Source organism: Pipra filicauda, unplaced genomic scaffold (genome assembly GCF_003945595.2).
Source record: "Pipra filicauda isolate LSUMZ 115617 unplaced genomic scaffold, ASM394559v2 scaffold56_size3634133_pilon, whole genome shotgun sequence".
Lineage (NCBI taxonomy): Eukaryota > Metazoa > Chordata > Aves > Passeriformes > Pipridae > Pipra > Pipra filicauda.
In genome coordinates this window covers 546148-571324 of record NW_024104720.1, presented here as the reverse complement: position 1 = coordinate 571324, position 25177 = coordinate 546148, and the positions used below count along the sequence as shown (strand labels likewise).

The 25177-nt window shown below is 36.5% G+C and overlaps 1 protein-coding gene across 5 annotated transcripts in view; it reads right to left on the bottom strand.

Moving 5' to 3' along the window:
* Positions 1–25177, bottom strand: part of LOC113998190 (dynein heavy chain 5, axonemal-like) — a 155203-nt gene that overhangs the window by 82626 nt on the left and 47400 nt on the right. For 4 of the 5 annotated variants that reach the window (XM_027740667.2, XM_027740695.2, XM_027740713.2 and 1 more), the window contains 9 exons: positions 23922–24068; positions 22131–22303; positions 19113–19291; positions 16039–16226; positions 14625–14819; positions 7282–7416; positions 6068–6257; positions 3243–3460; positions 2033–2344 (listed from right to left, as the gene is read on the bottom strand). In XM_027740667.2, coding sequence (XP_027596468.2) covers positions 2033–2344; positions 3243–3460; positions 6068–6257; positions 7282–7416; positions 14625–14819; positions 16039–16226; positions 19113–19291; positions 22131–22303; positions 23922–24068 — 1737 coding nt within the window. The remainder of the gene's footprint in view (positions 1–2032; positions 2345–3242; positions 3461–6067; positions 6258–7281; positions 7417–14624; positions 14820–16038; positions 16227–19112; positions 19292–22130; positions 22304–23921; positions 24069–25177) is intronic. The other variant, XM_027740693.2, reaches the window with a different exon arrangement.

Below are 25177 nucleotides of genomic sequence, written 5' to 3'. Positions count from 1 at the left end.
CCTTTATTAACAATGATTTTATCTGACATGAAGACTTTCAGTGACAAATACTGTTTTGGTTATCATAAAAAATGAGAGCTGCTTGTAAGCAAATTGGAATTACTAGAGCGATTGTCTTACATCTATTTTGGTTGAATTTAAATTGATTTCAAAAAGTCTCTATATGTCTACTTAAAGACTGAGTCTCCCTGATTACTCCATTTCCATCTATAGCCTAATCTTCATTTTCTTCAAAAAATCAGATGTTTGTAAGATATTTATACCCATTCTCTTCTTAATACTAGCATTAAATTCACCAAGGTCTATACTTGGGGTTTGGCTACCACTGCTGATGCACTATTTAAAAAATTTTCTTTTTAAATTTTATGATTTTTTTATGGTTTGAATTTTATCTTTTTTTATGTAGGAGAAAATAATAACTATAAAAAAGACATGTGAACACAGAAGTAGTGTTACTCTCATCTGTAAAATCACTTTTATTGTTTCTATTATTTGAGAAGCAAAGACAGCACATTAAAAGTGAAAGAAAACTGCCAGCATGACAGCTTTCATTTACATTTTGATAGTTCTAAACACAGCCTTCAGCACTGAAGTAACTTCATATTTCACTGCATTTTCATCTCTCAATCTAATAAAATACATATTTTTCTGGACTTTATTGCTATTGCTTCAGGCTTGGGCATTTTAAATGTTGTTATTATGTTTTCAGAGCAAGTTGTAGCATAAAATATAGATAGAATTGTGGCAAAGAAGCAGTAAATTGACCTACATATACATTACTTTGGAAGCATATTTTAAAATTCATTATCAGAATTGTTTTTCTTGCTACTGCAGTAAATACTATGTCATATCATTATGTTTTGGAGATAGAACAAAATGAATAGCTTGTTAAACATTGGGTTTAAAGTAAATGGGCACTGAAATGAAAAATATTTGTAAGAAGACATTTGTTAACATTCAGGGCATTCCAAACCTATATCAATCATTGCTTTTATCATGATTTATTTCTGAAATGTCAAAGTTCATTAAAAACTGCATATTTAAAATACAACAGCAATTAAAAATATTACAGGAGAAAACCCTGTGAAATCCAACACCAATCACACAAGTAAACTGGCAGGAGCAAGCTGATGGGAAACACAAGTATATGGGCAGTTGCATTTACTTTGCAGATGTTGAGGAAATCAGAAGATAAGAAAAGATAAGAACAGTGACAGAATTGCAAAGACATAACTATTTCTTTAGAAAGTTCCAAAGTAAAAATAAATATTTCAATGTAATTGGAAAAGTATACTATTGAGATTATGCTTCTATACCCACTATTGAGTGCAACCATCCATAATATTATGAAACTTTCTAATGATTCAGTAAGCCAAAGCCAAATGGAGGTGGAAAAACATTCAGAATTCTTGCTTTGGATCTACTGATTGAACACAATTTAGTCAGACAATGTATCAAAGAGATGCCATTTCAAAAATTTCCTTTGGAAGAGAAACATGGATAACAAAATCATAAGAGACAACTGTAGTCACCTACGCTGAGCTTTGGAACAGCACAGAACAGCACATACACACTACCCCAGATTAATTCAAATTATAGCATGTCTTTTAAAAATAACTAAAGGACCAAACGCATTCCTGTTTTACCAGAGTAAATCTAGCTCAATTTCTTTCTGAATTTACTTCTTTATATTTAAAACAAACAAGTTTACACACTTCCTTTGTGTATTCTAACAAGAATTAAAATTACAAGCAAAGAGAATATCTGTTTTGCCAATATGCAATATAAAATAATCACAGGTTTAACAATTCTTTGCCAACTGAAGTACGCCAACAAAACAAAACATCCAAATTATTCATCTATTATAGTTTCAGTCATTCACTAATGTTAGAGATTATCTTCTCTCTCTTTTTTTTTTTACATAAACAAAGAGATGCAAATAATTGAAAAAGCACTTAGGAAGAAACAATGCTTCATTAAATAAAGAATAAGAAATGCAATTTTTTTTCCCCCAAAGTTGTTAATTCAGTACCTGAAATACAGCATTAAAGCAATTCCATAGGACATCAGAATACCTAACAGGTAGCGTTTGCAGCCAAGCCTTTAAAATAGGTTTCCAGTCTAACACTGAGGAACTCATGAAGACCATTCCGTTACGAGAAACTGTTGCAGGGGAAGCATTGTCAATGTTGTGAGGTTCAAAAATAATTTTGCAATTGGGGGACATTGGAATACGATCTCCATTGGCCAAAGTAAGGGTCTTATTATCATCCAGAACAGAGTTCAGATTTTCAATCCATATTGCATCAACAGGTCCATCCAAAACTATCCAGATATGCTCACCCTCAAAAAAAAAAAGGAGAGACACAAACATGCAGCTTTACTGAATTGACCAAAAATACACATTTACTTAATATCAGAGAATGTACTCTTGGATATAAATAATGAGTCATAATTTGGTGCTCAGCATGAAATGCAATTTTTACCATTTGTTCAGTGGTTCCTTTGTTGTCTTGTGTCACACAAAAAAAGGATATTAAAGAATAGTGATAAAAATTGATTTGCACTGTACTAAGCACAAAGTTGTACCTTTCTTCTACAAAAGTACATCAGCCAGCCCAGCATCCATCTTGATGGATGAAAACATTTCCCATAAAATGCACTCACAGACACAGGCACAAAGTGAGTCCTTGTGGGATGTTACACAAGTATTTCATGTAAGGCTTCCCATTTTCCAAGTGAGAACTAAGTGACTTTTCAGAAGATCTGAGCATAATCATGATTCCATGATCTGCAGGTTTGATAGGAGAATTGGGAAATGCCTATATTGATTTCTTACCAAAGCCTCTTACATTCTGATATAACCAGTGAAATATAGTGGCAATGACATAAAACCAGAGAGGAGAAAATTAACTTTCCTGTCCTCACGTCAAAACATGAACAGACTCTACTTTTGTGTTTGAATGGTAGGACTACCTGCTTACAGAAGGAAGCATATCCCTTAAAATCTTTTCCAAATTAATTCTGGAACCTCAAATGCTTGGGAAGCCTAGTGTTATCTGGCATATATATGTAATTTTGACTCTTGTGTACATTGAGCTCATTAGACACAAAGCAAAACTAACACTGTGTATTCCCATTTGATTCAATAATGGAAGATCTCTCGATAAATGACAGGTAATGAGACCTTATGGAAACAGTATTAAACGACTTTATTAACATCATGATACAATATCCATTACCTTCTTTGCTTTTAAAGTTTTTCTCCATAATGTGGAGAAAATACCATCTGTCCAGTCATTTGTAGCAACATCAAGGGTGCCAAACATCTGGGAAGCTGTGATTGCCTTTGGGTTCATTCTCATCTCTTTATGAGGAGCACCGCAATCTGTCATTGCTTTCATCAAAATATTAATGCATTTTGTCTTTCCTGCACCAGTTGGACCTAGAGTCATCATACCTTAAAACAATACAAACATGGTTTAAAATGAAATGTCAGTATGTCATGCTACTATTTAATGGTTCATCGCATCAATGATCTTTATTTTACTTTTACCAAAAGCCAATACAAAAGGATATTTCTCACTCCAGTTAATGTTGATTGAAACAGAATTTGAAAATATTATTAAAAGGTCTCTATAACTGTCCGCTCTATTATGATAGGCAAGCCTATGTGGGTCTGTATCCTCCCTCAGGCAGTTCTTTTCTTTTTTCTAATGAGAAAACACAACGGTCTTTTGATGTTTGCATGCAATGACATTGACATGACTGGTGGCAAACAAAGCCAGTAATTTCTAAATATATTTAATGAGAATGGGTAACTTCCAATGATATACAAAATCGAGTGTATCTTTCTGAAGCAAAAGTAACAAAAGTATGTACCTGCATCCATCCATGATGACATTTTAACACATCTTTCTTACGTAAAACCAGTTAGCAGCAACAACACTTAATTTCATCAGTGTATACTTACGTTGCCTGAGGAAAATGAATCATGTCTTCAACAATAAATTGAGCCTACAGTTGAACTTTTTTAGTTATGTTTTCTAAATCACCTATTCAAGATGCCCAGAATCCATCCAAAATCAGATGGGACATTCAAACTGAGAATTCTAAAGTCATTTAAGGGAGCTAGATAACTCCTATTAACCCTAAAGGCAACTGGACAACATAATCCTTAGTTGGCTTTGAAAATGTCTTCAACAAAGGTATCAACGGAACAATCCCAAAACCTAGTTACAAACCTAATCTAACACAATCCAGATTGCTTGATGTTTTCTCTAAAACTAAAGGTAGCGGCATGTTCTCCAAAACAATCTGAGGACCCAAAAAATCACTTCCTCGTGCTATATGTTACATGTGGGGAAATCTAATACAAGCCCTTCAATGTTAACGGAATGGCCTTTCTGCTGGTTTCAACGGTATTTCAATCAAAATTGTTATGCCAAACAGATTTCAGGATCCATGCACTGAATCTCCATGCATACATGAGTGTGTGTGTGTGTACAAGCACTTCATGTGCACATACTGCCTATATTTCAACTAAGAGAAGTCATACGTTTTAGAGATTTTTTTTCTTGATTTTTTGAAATCCCATGGCCACCTCTCCATAAATCCAAGCATCAATGAGTAGGAAGTCAAGAAAATAATCTTTTTCCCTTCACACAATAACTTCTGCCATAGAAAGGCCTGAGTATCCAACTGTTTGGCCGATTGGAACTACGTGACCTAGGAATAGTAGGGATGTGTAGAGAGAAGAGGCATCTAAGCAGAATATCACAGTGGATCCTGAATATTTTTGAGGAATAGTGAATTTGTGGTGTCTCACAGATCAAACAGCTTTTTCTAACAAGAGGTACATTTAATCATGACTGAAATCATTAAAAATTCTGTGGTTCTTAAATAGAAATAGCTGTTATGGTTTGATATAGAACACTGAATCCAGCTATCTGGATGTAAATTATTAACTCTGCACAGCACAAACCAGTTCTTTGGTCTAACCAATAATCTGAGTTAAAAGTTTGAGGCATTAAGGGTTCAGACTGTGCTATGTGAATGAGTATTTCCTTTAATTTGTTTTATTAGTTTAAGCTTACTATTCTTTCATTATGACATGATAGGGGAGAATAAGAAGGATGACATTTTCATAAATCTTTGCTCCTTTAGTAACATTTCCTTTATATTTCCCCTTATTATATTAAAAAGTCATTAGTTGTTAGAGGTTAGGGGCATGGGGGGCATTTCAAAGCTGGGATACTTTTTTTTCCACTCAGCTATGAATTGTAAACCTGGATTTACTACTGTCTTTGATACCCTTCCTAGGACAGGATATCATTTTGTGCACTGTAAAAATGCATTTTCATAGAATCACAGAATGGTTGAGGCTGAAAGGAACCTCTGGAGCCTGTCCTGTCCAACTCCCCGGGTCCAGCAGGAGGCAGGCTTATTTCTCCTCAGTATAGATGGCAAGAATCAATCACAAAGAAAACACTTGAACTTACATAGCTCTCACATCTTAATCACAGAATATTCTGAGTTGGAAGGGACCCACAAGGATCATTGAGTCCAGCTCTTAAGTTAATGACCCATACAGGGATCAAACCCACAACCCTGGTGTTCATTGTATCGTATGCATGGTAGAATCTATAAAAGTAAAGGTTTGAGAGGTGATCTTCTCAGCATTAAAATCTCACAGTACGATTAAACTTGAGCATCATGACTGAGCTCTGAGGGCAACAACTGTTTTCAGAACACTAAACAAAATCACTGTCTCTGCATTCTAATGTATACATTTTAACTTGTTCTGTAGAAGTTTCAATCACTGAAGGCCACACTCATATTTCCCATAAAAACGTAACACAACAAAGCTAAAATCTCACTATGTGTGCATTGCACACTTAAAAAAGCTCATAACTGCTTCGTGGCACAATATCCACACAGGCTTTAAAAATACACCTGTTCAATTTAAAAACAAATTTTCCATGAAACTAATCTGCATTCTGTAGCAGATAATATTAAAAAAAAAATTGCATTTATGCAGTCTCAAAACCTCATCTAGCATGCTAACCATGTCGGACTTGTTGAGTTTCATACAGCTGAATAAGTTTAAGTATCCATGGTGGATGATGAATAAGCCCTGCTTTCTCTGTCTGTTTTTGGATGGCTGACTGTAGTTCAGGATACCCAGCTTTATCCAGAGTAATTCCAGGGAATAGGTCATTAATGAGACTCATAAATAAAGGTTCATCTTCATCCACCTGTGAAGGACAAAGTAGGGGAAAATACATTATTTATTTATCAAAATTATTATTATAGCTGTAAACAATCTTCAAGAACATGCCATTTAAAAGAGGGCAGTAGAAAATATAATCTTTTCCAAAGAAAATATTATAATTATCCACGAGTTTTATGAAGTGAATTTCATACAATGCAATTACAAGTAGTAATTTCTATATTAAATACTTAAAGTTTATAAAAATGTTAACACCTTAATATAGTTTTCTTCAATATATACACACACACATTTCTTCATTTGCTACATAAGTTTGCAAGATTTATTCCAATCATATTTTGCCTGAGAATTTTTATAATTTTTTCCTTCTGTAAATCACTGAAGCACTGCTATAGGTTTGAACACATGTACCACTGCAGTGAATAGATGAACATCAGAAAAAGAGTAATTGACTCCATCACAAAACTGGTTCTCAAGGTAAATACGCAGGGTCTAGACATGCTATAACCTTTTAATTACAGCAATAAAAAGAAAGATGAATACTTTAAATAGTATTATTGAAAGACATTAGATTACACAAGTAGGCGTTAGCTGCTTCCAATTACCTCACTTACTGTAATTCTTAAGATGATCTGAAAAGGCAACAGACTCCCAAGAAATACATAAATTGAAATTCTGGATTAAGAAGGGTCTTTGATGACATTATTAAAAGTTAATACAATGTATTCTTCCTTTCTCTCCTTAGAGCAGAAAGAATCAGAAACAAGAGCCAATTAGAGGATCAGGTAGGTCTCCTAGGGTCTGATGGTATTTCCACTGATTTTTTCATCTAAAGCTTCTGCTGTGTTTTCCTCTCTTTAAAAGACAAATAATGCTCATATAGTAACTGTATTCTGATTCTCCACTCACTGATATATCACTGATCATATAAAACTGCAAAATAATGTATCCAACCGCTGAAGAAAAACAGCTTTTCAAAGTGCATAATAAATGCCCTTAAAAATGCAAACAAAACACTCTTTTGGGGAAAGTCACCAGTGTCACAGTACCAGTTTGGAGAGGTTCATGTCCCGCAGAACTCTCATCACAACAGTTTTCTCTGGCTCTTGGGGATTAGATCTTTTCACTGCTCCAAGTGTTCTTAAAACAGACAGGATATTTCTAAGCCCAAAGTCATAGTGAACCTTGAAAAAATACATAAACACAATTGGTACTATAAAGATCAAACACTTTAAAATCAAGAGAGGGCAGAAAACTAAATTAATTAAATAAATAAATGCTATTGAACTTTCAAATATGATGAAATTCACAGCTCTTAATCTTTTCAACTAGATCTCCAGTACTGTTGTTATCAAATCCTGCAGATATTTTCTAGTGTTGTATGTCTGTACCTACCAAGTGTCCTTTTTGGTGGTAGACTACCATTTTTACAAGTCACCTGTAACAGAGTTGCATCTTCTCGCATTTTGCTAAATTCATAAATCAAACGACATCTCTCCAAACTACCCTCTGCTTTCTGCTCATAAAGGGACTGTTACTACCTTGATGTACTGTTCTGGGATTCATGACTAAAAGGGCCAATCTGTTGCTGATATTAAGAAATATACTGAAATTATTCAGATACAATTTGTTACATGTAAGTCTATCCTATACTGTTCTCAATGACTTTCTGCTCTGTGGAGGGTTTCCTAACAACTTGGTTCAGAACAGAAGGATTTACTTTCAACAGCCATGTGCATCCTAGAGGTGTATCTAACTAGCTTTGGACTTAGGGAGGTAAGGTCTGGACGATCTTCCCTTCCTCTACTGACACAGCTGAACATTTGTAGAGTCATACAAACATACTCAACTAATTTTAGCACTTGTACCTGAACATACAAGTCTTATTTAACATAGATTTGAAAACATATACAAATGTTCTGTAATGTATTTCCTCTTCAACCATTGATGTAAATCCTAGAAGGAAAGCTATCAGAATAAAGGTTTTAAATTATGAAGTCTCCACAACTGCCAGCTGCTCAGAAGACTAAGTGGTAAAGACAGACATGGAAGAAGATAATCAAGATATTATTGTATTTAGAGAATATCTGCTCCCTCTGATTGATCAGAAATGTTTTTGCGACCAAGAGTATAGACTCTTTTTTACACTATTGTGTGTTGATCTTGTCCAGCCTCCAGACACCTACCCAGCTACTCTTTCACTTCCCCTGCTCAACAGAACAGAGGGAGAAAAGATAAAAAGAAAGCTCAGGGGTCAGTATAAAGACAGAGATATCACTTACCAATTAACATCACAGACAAAATAGACTTGACTGGGGAAAAATAATTTAATTTATGGCCAACTAGGATATATTTGGATGGTGAGAAACAAAGACAAATTAAACCAGCATCTTTTGCACAGACCCCACCTCTATTTTCCAGGCTGACAAACTGGAACAATACATTGAGTAAACCCCAGAATTTTCAGCAAGGAATAACTCATTGATTAGGTTTATAGATGATACCTATCTGGTGAACTGGACCATAACTAGAGTTCAAAATTACTAGGAGAAATTCAATACATTATTTATGCGTGATGCAATTAAATAAAGGCAAGTGCAAAATACTAAAGATGGAAACAACCAGCTGCACAAATAAAGAGTAACAACTCCTATTCACTGAGTGGAGAAACAAGTCAGGTGTAGAAAGCTTTGCAGAAAAATATCTGACATTGGACTGAAGCCACAATCTCCCCAGTGACTTATCTACAATTATGGTAGGCAATAAAAATAGAAGTGTCCTTTTTAGAAGGGTTGAAATGATATTTCCACTGGAGTTGGCACTTCTACACCTTGCCCAAAAGCTGGATTCCACATTTGAAGATGAACCCTACTGAAGAGAAATTAGAAAAGAAATTAAAGTTTTCAGTTGAGTAGAAAACATGCTATATCAGGAAGAAGTAATACAAAATCTACTGTAGAAGTAGGAAAAGTGAATATGTAGGAAGAGTTATGATAAAATTCTTCAACATGCAAAAGATACCTGCAAAGAGGAAGACAGGAGGAATAGTAAGGGAAAGAAATAATGCACTACAATAGAGCAAGGGAGATTCAGGTTAACTTTTACTGAAAACATTGTGACCATAACGAAAACAAAACTTTGGAACAGATTGCCTGGGAAACTGCAAGATATCTGTCAATAGAAAATGTTAAGGAGGGTCACAATCATTTATATAAAATTATTTAATTATTATTTGTCCTCCAGAAAGGTAAATGAATGACCCCTCAGAGCTCTGCCCAGCTTCATCTTCTATTATTCAATCAGATGCCAAGTTGCTACCAGCTGAAAAACTTACGTATGAATATTCAGCCACGTACTGCCAGGAAATCTCGTTTTCAGATGGAAACATTAATACAAACAGATTAACAACTTCATGTGATGTTTGGAAAGCATATTTTATGCTGATAACAAAGTCAGGTATCATTTGGTAAATGGTATGTCCTAGTGAAATGTCCAGAATCATGACAAGGGCTGATATATTTTTTTCCCTTGCTAGATGACCATCATTAACATACCGGATGAGTCCATAAAAGTGAGTGGAAAAGAGACAATGGTCAAAATTTTCAAAGGGGGAAATTGCAATGGTTTGCATTATTAAGATTCCTTACACAGAAAAGGTACCCAGAGAGACTGAATATCTCCATCCTTGGAGATATTCAAAACTCAGCAAGTGCCTTAGCAACCTGCTCTAGACTGACCCATTCTGGGCTAGAACTTGGACAATGTGACCTCTGGAGGTCCCTTCCAACTTACTCTAGTCTATGTCCCTATAAAAGTGAGGACTGTGTTAAATTTGAAGAAATACTTTCATATCTATTAGAAAATTTAAAATAAGCTGAAATGACTTTTAAAGACAGGTTTTTCTGGTGCATTCCAACTGACCTACATGATGAGTGGTTCCAACTGACTATCTATTTACCTTAATCAGTCTTCTAGGTTTACAACTGCTTTGCCTTTCAGGAATGGCACAGAACAGCTAGAATTTACTGGTAAATGTAGATTATGAGTTATTTCCTTGCTTAATCTTTTAACAGCAGGGAAAAGATTGCACTTGAGCAAAATGCAGTGGTATAGGCAACACCCTTGTAAGGAAGAATTAAAAAATGGGAAATTAAAAATGTCAGTACTAGATATTTTTAGAGTACTTGCTCCATGGGGAAAAGAAAAAAATAGGGATATCAGTGGTTTTCTCCATATGAAAGCACCTTAAACAGATGATCCTCAAAAAGAGATTACTGCCTCATTTGCTTTCAAGCTTTGTTAGGTTTTTCTCTTCAGTTTCTATGATTTTCCCTAAGCTGGGTGAGGATTTGTGGAAGGAGGCAGTAGGTAAGAAGTCCTGTAACAAAGACAAATAATTCAGCTTTGGGGGCTCTGTCAGAATAACTCTTTCACTGGCTTGTGGACACCTTGGGCTTCCTACATTTGCTAAGGACTATTCTTTTATTTTACTGTTTATTGTTTTTCTTTACTGAAGGAGATGAGTCAATCAGGGTGCCTTTGGCTACTTGTGAGTCAGAGTTTCTCTTTCTACAGTCTGCATTTGTGAGTGTAAAATGTCTGGAGGACTTTATGTATTGCTTCTGGCAAATTCCTTTTAGATTTTCTGGGAGCTAAGTTCAGCTGGTGAATGGTTGTTTATTTTATTTTCTTCTGTTGATATATTGCATTTGATGAAAACAGGCAATATTCTACCATTTCCTATTGCATTGGTTCTTTATGTGACCCAGATCTTTACAGTCAACTGCCCGGATACCGAGCATTACTTAACTTCAAATTTCAAATTCACCATTAAATTAAATAAATAAGTTCCACTAGGAAACACAGACCAATATGAGTCATAGAATCACAGAATGGTTTGGGTTGGACATGACCTTAAAGATCATCTTGTTCAAACATCTCCTGCTATGGGCAGAGAACCTTCCACTAGACCAGGTTACTCAGAGCCCTCCAATCTGGCCTTGAACACTTCCAGGGATGGGGAATCCAGAACCTCACTGACCAACCTATTCCAGTGCCACACTACCCTTATAGTAAAGAATTTTTTCATAGTATCTAATTGAATAAGCCTCTAAAAAAGACTGTCTGTACTTTATAATTTTAGTTTTCTGGCTAGATGGAAGTGATTTGTATCCCACTGTACTCTTAGAAACATTTCCAGTTCATGAGACTCCCGTATTTAATCTGACGAACTCATTAGATCTCTCTCTATATATAATCACATATTGCATTAGATATATTTCCCAGCCTACAACAAACTTCATGAGGAACTTTAGCAAGTGTTTCAGATTATTCCATTACTACCACAACTATGAATGATGGGGGTGGGAGATAACACACATTCAAGTGAGCAAGTGGTTGACTCAACTAAGAAGCAAAAGGTCCGATCTGTAGTGGGCAAGAGAGACATCAAGAATGACAAAATAGGCTGGGAAGTGGTTCAGCTCAAGTGTATTTGTGCAGATAAGAAAGGGCAAAGAGAACAGCATCATGGCAGAAGCTCACAGCAGAAGCAGGTTCCAATTTGAAGTGCCTGTTCACTATGGCATGCAGCATGACAACAAAACAGGAAAAATTAGAGCTCTGTGTGCAGTTACAGGGCTACAGTCTAACTAGGAAATGTGGTGGGATAGCTGCAATGGATGGATACAGGCTCTTTAGGAAGGACAAGCCAGGAGGGCTGGATGGACAGTTGCCCTTCAAAGTGAAAGAGTGTGGGAATACTTTCCCTTAGGATGGCTAATGAGCCAGTTGAAAGCATTTATGTTAGAATTAGAGGGCTGGACAACATTGTGGCAGATGTCTGCTGCAAACGTCCTGATGAGGAAAAAGCTGATGAATCTTTTTTCCAACAACTGGAGTTAGCCTCATCTTTGCAAGCCTTGATCCTCACTAGGGCTTGACACACCCCAGCATCTGCTGGAAGGGCAACACAGCAGGGCAGAGGCATTCCAGGAGATTTCAACACTATCTCCAATAACATCCTCACAGAGAAAATGGTGACTAGAAAAGATGGTCAGACACTTCAACAGCTTCACCAAAGAGGCTGTGCAGTTTCTATCCTTGGAGATATTCAAAGCTCACCTAGACAAGGTGCTGAGCTACCTGCTCTCTTTGACTTCACTTTCAGCAGAGATATAGGACTTGTTGACCTTCAGAGGTCTCTTCTAAATTCAGTTTTTCTCTGATTTTATAATTGTATACAATGGATTTATACAAGAGCAGGACTGCCCATAGGCAGGAGGACATAGGAGCATACTACCACAGGTTTGCAGAAGGTTGTGCTTCCTGGCTCATATTACTGAGTATGGAATGATCCAGGATATGATGCATGAGGTAAACTGCTAGAAGTAAAGATCAGAATGGCAGGCTTCTCTGATGGATACTGTACAAATATGAAATGGTCCTGAAGAAATGATAAATACAGATGGAAAACTATTCCCTGCAGACATAAATTCCACACCGCGGAATTTAAGTTATCACAGGGATATAAGCATAAGATGCAAATATATAATTGTGATGTAGCTGGGTGTAAGGGTTGTGCCCATGTGCACACCCAGAGCACTTGGTCATTGATTTTCATTAACGTCAAGGAACTCCCTTGCTAGCATCAGCACATATGAGGCAAAGGACTGACCTGAGACAAAGTGATTGAGCTACATGTCTTCACAACAAAGCATTTGACTAACTGGTACAGGAGTTTTCCAGATGAGAATTTCACAGTTTCACAGAGTCCTCCAGGCAGTTCCTACAATCCCTAGGCCAACTGATAAGCCTTTCTTACATGTTTCAGGATATTAATTAACATGATGAGTGGAGAGTCTTGCTATCTCAGAGGCTCAAGGGCAGTTTCTGATGCAGAAATGACCAAACTGCACAAAGAAATTCATTATGCAGATATTTAAAATAAGTTTTGTACACAGCTAAGTTTCGTTTAGGTGTGAGCATTAAATTTTTAAGTAATCTGTCCAGGAATGAACCACTTCCAACACCTGTGACAGCAGAAAATGAGCAAAGCATTTTTCCAAAGGCAGAAGGCCAAATTTCTGATGCCTGGTTACGTGTTTTTTTCACATTGAAGGAAAGAATCATGTCCAGGTCAAAAAAACACCACACAAATTGAGGCAATAAGAAAACTTAGTCCTACAGAGGCCAGGCCTGAGAAAAAAAAAGAGATGCATATTCAATAGTCTGGAAACAAGGTGTGTTTCTGACTGCTAAAACCGTGCATACACAAATTTTCCACAGATTCCACTTCAGAGGGAGCTCTGACAAATGCAGTCTCGTGACTATAAAACACAGGCAGATGACAGGCCTGAGAGAGTAGGTTGGACAGTAACAAATGGACTAACACTAGTGATGCCTGATCAATATAGGGTGATTCAGACTGCCTAAAAACTAATATGAAGGCTAAAGGAGATACTCTGGGCAATATTACAGGGAAGCCAGCAGCAAATATGACCTGTCAAAAGCCAGTCCACAACATAAAGCTGGTGAGTAAAACTCTCTCAGAAAAATAAATCTGAGAGAAAGGAAAATTGAAATCCAGTTTGGTTATATATATATTGAGAGTGAACTTACAGAAGTGTGAAGAAAGGAAGAGAAAATCCAAATCTGTACTGGTTTTGTTTTAACTCTGATGAACTAAATATGATGCATCATTACCTTATTCTGTTGTAGTCCAAGATTCTACATGGAAATTGATATAGTGACTAATAAATATATGGTATAGAACTGAAATCAAATAATGGATGGATTATGTGGACAATATAGTCAATATGCCCAGGTTCCTCAGGACCCAAACAAAGCAGCCGTTTGAGCCACAATGTATGTACCATTCATACGATTTCTCATTGAGAACCTCTAGTGGACAGTCAGCACAGGGCATTCAAAAGGCAAGAACTATTTTTGTTTCTACTTAAATACGCCATACCAAACAGAACAGCACTTTTCTGTTTCTAGTAGCATTAGGCAAGACAGTGCCTTGTAGGTGTTCTTCAGTTATTTACAATTCTTACACCACCTCTTCAATAGATCTAGCCTTCACAAGTGGAGACATTGAAAAATGTGTCCTCCACAAAGTTCAGCAGAACAATGGACACCGTTCCTCATAACTTCTCCAGTAACTGCACTCTGTTCAAGAATCACAAATCAAACTTCCTTTAGTACTCAAATTAGTGTGAAAAATAAAAATAACATGATCATTTCAGACTCTGTTCCTGGAACTTGAAACTGAAAACCCTAAAAAATGAATAGGCTCACAAGTGTAAAAATAATTGTATATTCTATGAAAGTATATTATCTACATATCCTTCCAGTGAGAGTTTACAGTTGGAAAAAATATTTATTTTACCTGTTTAGATAACTGCTCTTCACAGAGTTTGTAGAGTGTATAGAATTTTTGACTAAGGACTTGGTTGTCTCGGAAACCAGCGCTTGCCAGCTTGACTCGCATAATAATGCTACGGTCTGGCACCATCATAGCAACTGTGCGAAACTGAATCTTCAGATTTTCAGGAAGTTCCTGTCGTCCTGCGTAGCCGGGGTTCTAAAATATGCAGTATATAAACCAAAACATCATATAACGAAAGTGGAATAGGAAGGTTTATCTTCTCTGACAATTATTTGGCAAACACAGAAGCACATGTGAGATTACAAATGGTAACTTGAGCATGTCACAATTACACATCACTACACAGTTGCCTCAATACTGCAGTTCATAAAGTATGGGGAATCACATGTTATTTGGAGATGTCCAAGGCACACACATATAGACAGACAAACTCTTACAGATCTTGAGTTGTTTTAAATGGTTACTTCCTCAGGGTCTTGATAGTGTTCCAGCGCTGGAAGTTACTGTCTCCAGTGAGAGTTCCCAGACCATTTCAGTGTAAAGTCAGTCAAGCAGTGCAAGCCATTGCTGAATATAATTTAAAACAATGGATCTGACCTCTCACTGAAGATGTCTAAGTCATTCATGTGACTACTGCATGGCACAGTTGTGACAACAGTAGTCACTAGCTTTGCAGTGATAACTTCTTAAACCCTTCCAGTTCTTTACAAACTGTCTTCACACTGGCCTTTGTATGCCACTAATTTGCCCTCTTTTTCATTACAGTGATTACTGTAATTACAGTGATAACATTGACTCCTTTTCAAAGGTAGTACACCCTAATATAAAGACAAATGCTTCTATTTTGAGTTGTGGGTATGTAGGTAGCTAAGGAGAGGGAGATACAAAGATGTTTTTAAGGTCTTCTTATACTTTCCTGCAGCTTTGCCTCCTGTACTGCTAGAAGCAGTCCACAGGAACCAAAGATACATCTTCAGGAGGCCAGTGAACCAGAGGGAGGGTGGTTTTCTTCATGCTGTCTTGTAGGACTATGGTCAAAAGTTCTTCACAAGTGGTAAAATACTGACCAGACCAACTACAGTAGTCCTTGTAGTGATCATTTACTTCTGGTTTACTTTGACAGACTTTGACTAAAAATATGAGAGGGTTGAGTTTAATCTCAATCTGTCAAATATGCAACTAAAAAAGCCCTTAAAATGTTAATGATAATTGCATGCCGCAAATCCTAAGTTCCAGTTTAAAAATAGGGGCAAGAGAAAATAATATCTTTATTATTTTACCAAATTATTGTTTAAATTGCATTTGTTATTTTCTAAAAGATGGTCCCAATGATTTCAACAGGGAAATTTCAATAGGAAATGAAATAGGAAAGATTTTTCACAATGATGGCATTTACACATATTTACAGACATACCATAGTCAGAAATATACCAAATTCTCTGTCCATGTCAACAACATCACCATCAGTGAAAGTGAACTGAGGTTTCTTTTTTTTCTTACACTGAAGTACAATATATATCTGCTGAGCAGCTACTGATAAAACTGGAAGATCAATGCGGTTAAATTCATCAAAGCAACCCCATGCGCCTGACTGAGCTAAACCTAAAAAAAAAGAAAACAGGAAAATATTTTGTTAAAATATCAGATCAAACAAGAGTAATTTATATATAAAATAGAGCATGTTCTATACAGCTTAATGTAACATGAGAAGAACAGAGAACATGAACACAGTAAAATGAGAAGTAAAAACTCAAAATAAATTTGGCTGAGCATTAATGACACACAGAAAAAGAATCACTGCTTAAAAGAAAGATAAGCAAACTTCTTTACAAAGAATTCTACACTTCTATAGCAACCATAAGGCAGAAAGTGTTCAATAATACAGCACCTAGCAGCATAAACATGCATACAGCATGGAAACACATCTATGCAGGGGGTGAAATTGTCAAAGATGAGCTTGAGAGATACCTACCTAAATGAAAAGCACAAAATCAAATCGAAATCACTACATTTCTGACAGAAGCATTGTAGTATTTTATAGCAATTCATAGGTAAAAAAATTGTTGGAGATTAGCATCCTGCTGTTCAAGAGAGAAGAATCTGATGTCACACTTAGAACTGTTATTTGGAACTGGCCATGGAGTTCTAGACAGACAGCATTACACATAAACATCATTAAATGAATGGTTTTTGGGAAAGTCAAGTACTCTTGTGTCATATTAGTAGTATTGAAATAGGACAGTCTACAGTGGCAGCTTTCCAGAGCAGTAGTGGGAAAGCTATGTAATCCTCTGCTGTTCCACATCCATTTCACAAAGATCAAAGTAATTCTGTAGACAAGTTACCAAATTTAAAACATGAAATATCCAATCCTACTGTCTTTAAAAATAAATGTAGAATGTTCCTCGACTTCACTGATGTAGCAGCAAGTCCTTTTAACTGATGTTCTCCCTCTTGTATGTGGAATATCAGGACCTTGGATGCAACAGGAGGCCTTAAGTGCCCTGACCAGCCTTACCTGGGGCTTCTGCCCACACTCTGTTCTACAGCCCAGGAGTTCCATTTCAGCTCAGGCATGTCTGAACTGTGTTGTGTGTAGGGCTGTGCACAGTCCTATCTTCTCTTATGCTGAACTTCTGACTGAGCTTCCTGGAGGACCCCAGAACACCACAGTTTTACCTCCAGTCCTGCCTACTGCTGTTTCTGATTGAACTTCCTAGATGGATCCTGGATCCACCTGGTTATTTCACCTTGTCTGATGGTCAGTGGACAGCTGATGGAATAAGCTGTCAACAACCTGCCCTGTTTAGGCACTGTGGGACTGTGCCCTGGTGAGTGAAGTCCCTGCCCCTGCCTGTATGGTGGTCACCCTGGCTTGTCTTCCCTCATGGAGATGCCCCATTCTTGCTGCTTCCTGATAAAAAATTATTGCAGAGATTTTTCAAAAGCAGTTGTCCCCTTTTGTTACATGTGTCATATGACTCCTAAGACCCATTCTAAAAAGAAACCCAAAAAGGTGTTTTTTTTCTATTTTATTTATTAAGCATAAATATCTACTCTTTGGGATGTAACAAGGAAAAGCTCTAAAACTGAATATTTTTTAACTAGGAAACTTATTGTCTCTTACACTTATTGTCTGTATCTTAAAGGGTTTTGAAATCAATTTCTCAATAGAATGGTGAGGTTCAGTTCTAACTGAATAATTTTTCTTCGGGAAAGGGAAAAAATTCACTTGTTCTATAATGCCATCTGCTGCATGGAGTTAGGAAACCTGACTCTCAGGCAAGACCTCAGTCTGAAATGCAAAAGGAAAGTTACCAAAGTGGTCAGGATAAGAAGGCAGAAACAAAGCAAGAATACAGAGCCTTGATATTTGAATTGACACAAACCACAGACACTTTTTAACAGAAAGAAGTGAAATCACCAAGGAGTCAAGAGAAAAGGTTGTAACAAAGAGATACAGACATTCTCACAGAAGGAACAGAGAGGAAGATGACAACAGCTTGGTGAGATTGAAGACAAACCCACTCCAATGGGAAATAAAGTCTGATAAACCCCCTATGGACTGAGGACTTGAGGTACAGCAGAGACCCAGTAAATTACTTCATTACTTCTGTTTATTATCAATGAGTAAAATGAACCCGTGACACTAAAGGTCCTCACACATGACAAAAGACGTGCAACTAGAAGTTGACCCGAAGCTCTGGGGGTTACAAGAGGTCCTTTGAGAAACTTGTGACTTTGACTGAAGTTATTCATATGCACAGTTAGTTCAGCTTCTAGTTTAGAAATATTCTTCTGTTTAAAAAATTTTGGTCAGCTTTGCTGGTTTCTTAATTAAAACTAAAAATTGTCTCCAGGCTATATTTTAGCCTTCAGGAGATATCACAACAGTGAAAATTACGGTTATGATAACCTGTGTTCCACCACTCACAGAAAATGGTGGTGTTCTGTGATCTACCTGTCCATTTAATCAATAGTAGATATGTACAAGAAAGTTATCAGAGTTTGACCACTATCTCATTTTCCTGGTTTCAAAAAAGTTCTAGAGTTTGAAAGAAGACACTGCACCACTCTGCGTATTTCCCTACCTTGCACAACATCATCATTGAGCTTCATATATGATTGTCTTGTTTGACACAAAAATGGCAAAGGAGGGGTAAATATCCTCCCCCCTTGGAATGAGTGATTAATAGAGGTATTAAAAAAGACCCCAAACAGTAGAAATTATTAAAATGGAAAAGGAAAAGAAGATATAGATAGGAAACACCCTTAAATAATATTAAAAAACCCCAAAAAAACCTGGAAAACATGCAGGAAGTAAAATGGGGAAAAAACCAAGGAGAAATAATCAAATAGCAGGTAAAGTTGATGAGTACCTGGAAACGAGGAAACAGAGATGAAAATATCCTATTAATTGTTGTTAATTCACTACTGAAAAGACAAAAACTTATAACTCTAAAATGAACAAACCAGATATTTTCTTACCTTTATAGATACGACCAAGTCCTCTATAGTCCATTTGGTCTGAACAATTGAAAACAACAACATACTTTCCCAGGCATTTGCCCATGTCTTTAGTTGTCTCTGTTTTCCCCGTCCCTGCAGGTCCTGCTGGTGCACCACCCATACTCATGCCCAGGGCCTGTGCCAGAGTGATGTAACACCTAAAGACAGAACAAAGAGACTTATGAATCTTTTTCTACTATCAATTACTTGAAGTCTATTAATGCAACCACAATAGTTGTATTATACAGAGCTAGGGAAAAGTGCAGAAATGGCTGTGCTTCCATGTGATAAGTCCTCAGTTGCTGCCTTTGGGCAGTGAATCTGAGTTACCAGGTACCAACTTCAATCCACCTGCAGAAAAGCATCCATCCAGCACAGTGATGACTGCAACAGCCCAGGAAATCCACAGGCCAATTCTAAATGCTGAATACTAAAATACTAAGTATTGTGATTTACTTACAGTATCATATGCCCTCCTTCCATGACTCAGCCTCACTCTGAAGCATCCAGACCCACTGGATTTCTACCTTCTTCCCCATCCTCCTACTCTCTCCCCAGAGCACATAGGATGGGCTCTCTGATCTGGCAATAGGAAGGCACAGAGGTTGGAAGTAGCCACTGTTCCTGACATTTCTCTATCAGCATGCCAAACCACAGCAGGCCTGCCAGTCACATGAAGTCTTTGAGTTCCAGGAGGGTAACGCACAAGAGGGAAGATTGGAGGAATCCATGAGCCCTAGGATGATCTTATGCTTCAGCCTCCATCCTGGGCTGAGATCCTCAGGTTTAAGTCTCAGCCTCCCCAGATGGTATGGAGGCTACTGAAGGGTGTAGGAAGACTTGTTCTAACCTACTATGCTCCAAAATTACAGTAAACCCATTTTAACACTGAAACTCAATAGCTTTATGATATGTGTGGGGAGATAAAATGGGCACTGAAAGAAACCCAAATGATACCACCTAGCACCACTTCATAGGAAACAACAGAGTACTCATTCTAATCTAATAGCAGTAAGTATGCTTTGTCACCTTATTACTCAGTGTTCAGTTAGCAGGTGGTCAGTTAATTCATAAAAAGTACCAGTCCTAACAATTCTGCTACTGAAAATGAGATAAGGACAAATTGTATACATAGTACAAGCCATGTATAGAACTTTCATTTAATTTTTGGTATCTGCCATGACATGGACTGTGTCTGACATGATGTTTTGGAGCATTTAATTTCAGTGCCATTATCTTAATGCAATGTACTACCAACAGTGTGCATTCATCATGCACTTCGGGAATCTCTCTGTACGTGAAATAATTAGCCAAACAGCACTTGACTCCAAGTGAATTAATAGAAAGCAAAGATACCATTAGCTGAAAATTTTCAGCTTATACAACACCCTATAGCAACACTAAAAATACTAAAATGGAAAAAGCCCATAAGCGGAAGAAAATCCGTTCTTATGCAACATTGCTTAGGTACATAAGTTTCCCATGCTAACACTAGAAAACATCTCTGCTTCAAGTACCCTTTCAACATGCGACAGTGGATAGCCTCCAATCCCTGCAGATTTGCTTGGCTCTTCTCGGTTTGTCCAAAGACAGATACGCCTGTTCTTTTTTGTTGTTATTATTAAAAAAGGCTCATTTTCTTCAACCATGTCACCCTGTGCTAGTTTTAAATCTCATGTGACACAGCACCTTGTAGAATTCCTGACTTGGAAGAGACTCACAAGGATCTTTGAGTCCAATTCCTGGCTCTGCAAAGAACAAACCCAAAAACCACACCATGTGTCTGGGAGCATTGTCCAAACACCTTTTTAACTCTGGCAGTCTTGGTGCCGTGACCACTTCCCTGGTTGCAATTTAATTCTGTGAATAAATTTTGAATTACAACATTTTCTTGATACTGGCTGTCCTGATAGGCAAAAATACTGTCAGTGTGTTAGTGTTGTCATATCCCCTAATCCATTGCATGTTTAGCGCTGCAAACTGACCTCTAATCTAACACAGGAACAGTAGGATGCATAACATACAGTTTGGCTGATGTGTGTTATATATTAAAAGCCAAGTATCCAAGTACAGGGTTTTGACTTTCTTAACAGCTCATGGGGAATAGAATAATTTTGGTTCAGAAATTGGCAAAAATCTGAATTTTCACTAGTAGATAAAATCTAGTAGCACAGAGAGTGCAAAGACAGTTCCAACATTAATTCAAGATGGGGCTTTGAGCAACCTGGTCTAGTGGAAACTGTCCCAGGCCATGGCAAGGAGGTTGGAATTAGATGATCTTTAATGTTCCTTCCAGTCCAAACCATTCTATGACTCCATAAATTACTGAATATGCACAGTTTTTGACATTCTTATCCATGCCTAAAAGAACAAGCTCTGGCATAGCAAACACCCCTGCCCAGCCGAAGCACTAACCAACTACTTGAGGAAAATAGGCATCTAATGGAGTTTGAACTATGCTGTATAACTAACATTTCAGCAATAAAAAATTCTCCTTATGTTTGCCTTCAGAGTTTTTTCTGTGTTTGTAGTCCTGTAATTCTCTATAGGCCTTGTTTAAAACCATACTGACACTAGTTATTCAATGCTATGTCCTGAGTTACTGCTTTTTCCTCCAGGGTGACTTCAAATGAATCACTTGCCATAATACCAAATTCTCATGCAACTACTACCTTATTGAAAGCAGCAATATATTGGTTTTTAGATCCAGTCTGTTTAGGCTGGTGAAGTGTATGGAGTTCAGGTATATTTATCTTGAGCACAAATAAGTTTTTCAATGCCTATCACACCTCGTATAGCTCAAGGAAACACTCAAAGAGAAGTCAACCCGCTTTCAACAGCTGAATATATGAGCACTGGCCTCTGCTGTTCACCAGCAATATTGCAGCATTGTAGTGCAACCTAATTAATTCTGATACACACAAAAGTTCAGGGTATTAAGTCAAAGGAATTAAATCGTAGCTCCAATACTATGTACTGCATTCTTTTTATAACTACCTGTCAGTTAAGGGAGTTATTACAAGCCTGTCTGTACACCCCAGGTATTCATTGCAGTAGGTGAACTCTACATCAGTGATTTTGATAACGCATTTATCCAAGTCCTCAAGAAAATAAAATCGAGACTGTTTTTGCCATTCAAAATCAGATGGAGATTTAATGTTCATATGGACCTATAATGGAAAAGAAAAATCATTAATACAGAAATAAACTGTAAAAAAAAATAATCTTAAATTCCATACAGAAAAATAAAAGCCTACTTCATACAAATTCCTGACCTGAAAGAACCAGCACGGAATCTGTCAGGAGTCAAGACATGAGAACAGTCTTTTCAAACCTGTCTATGACATGCTCTAAACCTCCTGACCACTTTGATTTTACTCTGTATTGTGCACACAGATTATGAATTGTGTCTTACAGAGATATTGAAGAACAGTGATGGAAAACTTCTTAAAAACTGAAGTAACAATACTGGTTACACTATATGGTATCTGTGCCATTACTCACAGAAATATTAAATTGTGGACAACATTTGAATTCGTTGTATACATATGTATTCATTGCAGACCTGTCTATATGCTTTATTTGGGATCTATTTTTTAGTATGTACTTGTCACACACATATTTAAATTTGTGGTATATTAATAAATCTTGATTCGTAATTGTTGACACTTGATCTCGAAATCACCAGCCTTTTACAGACTGTAATTGTAGTTATTGGCCTTGCAAAGACAGTGTAATGTGAAGAGGAGGTTCTGGAATTTCAGTCACTTCCTTGTACTTTATTTCAACCACAAAAGGATATGTTTAGCAGAGAACAGAATGTTTTGAGATAGAAGGATAATATTACTTTACCAATTAAGAACCCTTTCCCCAGTTTTGGACTTGCGCCTGACTTTTTATTTCACATACAGGCCCTATAAATTTAACCAGTTTTGTGTGATTTAATTTTATTATAATATGACATTGAATTAATTTATAATGAAGTGTTCAATTAAGAAGATAATGATGAAAATAAATTCAAAACTACAGGCAGAGTATAAAATCCCATGCCTATCTTAGGAGCCAGCAGTTTTCTTTCTAGTTCTTAGTATTTTTCTTTATTATATTCTATATTTTTTTACACATGCACTTAATTTTTATCTTCCTAACATATGCATAAATTAAGCAATCCAGTATTGAATTATTGGGCTTTGCATCATGCAAGCTTTTTAAAAATTATTCTACTTCCATTTTTATAATTATACTTTCATTTATTCAATATACTTATCTAAAGAAAGCCTGATGTTACCCAGTTATTAAAAAATTTAAAATATCTCTTCTGTTTATTTTTGCTACCCTTTTCAAATATATGGAGCCTCACTGCTTTTACCTTTGAATAACTATTACCCTAAATCAATACATAGATCGGTCTGGAAGTTACATGATTGATAGCAGCAGTAAATGGACTTTTTTTTATGCTGATATTTCAATCCAATTATGCATTAAATCTTCAAGGTGAGAGAACAGTTCAATTTTAAAAGTTAAATTCTTTTGCTCACAGTGAATTTGCGCATGATGGGTATAAACAATCATTTTAAAAATTGAAGTCTGAACTTACTAATATACCTATATATAATTCACCCTTATCTCTGCATGACATCTATATGACATCAAACTAAATCTGATATGTTTATCACAGAACTAATGTTAGAGCTACACGAAGGGAAGAGATTGCAAGATTTGTTTTACATTTTTTGATATGTGCAAAACCTTCTACAGAAAGTTCCTTAAAGGTTTTCTAAAACTTACCAAATCATCAAAGATATCCTTCTGGTGCACATGAATGGTAATTAAAGTTTCATATTTTGTGCGCTCCATTCTTGTCAGATTGTGTGTTGTCATGTCAATCAAATCATTTAAAAGTTCCAAAAACTTCTGATTCGTTGTGTGCATTACCTTTTCCATACAGCAAGAATATACATATTAATATAAACACCATTTGTTCTTCCAATGTTTAGAATAAAAAAATAAACAAACATTTGCAAACATATGTGACCTTTGTATTCTGCTTTGTATTTTTTATGCTTGGAATCCTAAATTTGGATTTGTAGTTTGCCCTCCATACATGCATTCTTACCCAACAGAGTACAATAAGGTTATATCTAGGTGAACAGGTCACATTATAAGATTTTATTCCAAGACAATTGCTCCTTTTACTATACATTCAGCTGACTGCATCCTGGTATATATTCAGAACCATCAGTCTCTGGTTTTGGGTTTTATATATTAGCCCAAGCAGTATCTACTCTTTAGGGGGAACAGGAACCTGGAGATCTGTCACATCCTCTAAGCAGAGGAGGGGGACAATGTAGTGTAATTTTACATGCCAATGCTAAAATAATGGTTTATTTTGTGGTACCAGACAGGTTACAAAATTCCACAAAATATAATACTGGTTTATGTAAACAGCATCAGCCTCTGTCAGTGATGCTCCTGGAACACAATAAATTATAAAGCACTAAGGTTTCAGAAAGAGCAGCTCATTTATACTCCTGTTTCAAATCTGTGAGAGAACAATCACACTAGCTTTCTGTAAATATATGCACAGCCTAAAATTCACACTGTTTGCTTAGAAAAAAATGCTAAAACCACGGTTAAAACTAACAGAGAATTAAATTACCTCCCTGCCCCCCAAACACACACACACAGTTCAGCCCCCCCCCCCAAAAAAAACCAAAACAAAAGCTGTTTTCTAGTTAATGCAAAAGAGTCTTGGCATCTAGTTAGTCTATGAACTGGAGTGGTCTATATCCATTTTAAAACCAGATCTATACTCTTTTAAAACTTTGCACAATGCAGAAAATGTAGCACTACATGATCTTCTCCATAGTCTAGATACTTTGATACTTTCATTCAGTATCAAAGTACAGTACAGGACCATTGCCCTGCACTTACTTTTATGGCAAGATGGTGTTATTAGTTCTTTGTTCAATCTCACTTTATATTCTTGATTAACGGTAATACGCAACTCTCTAATCCACACCTTCTCCATCCCCTTTCATAGA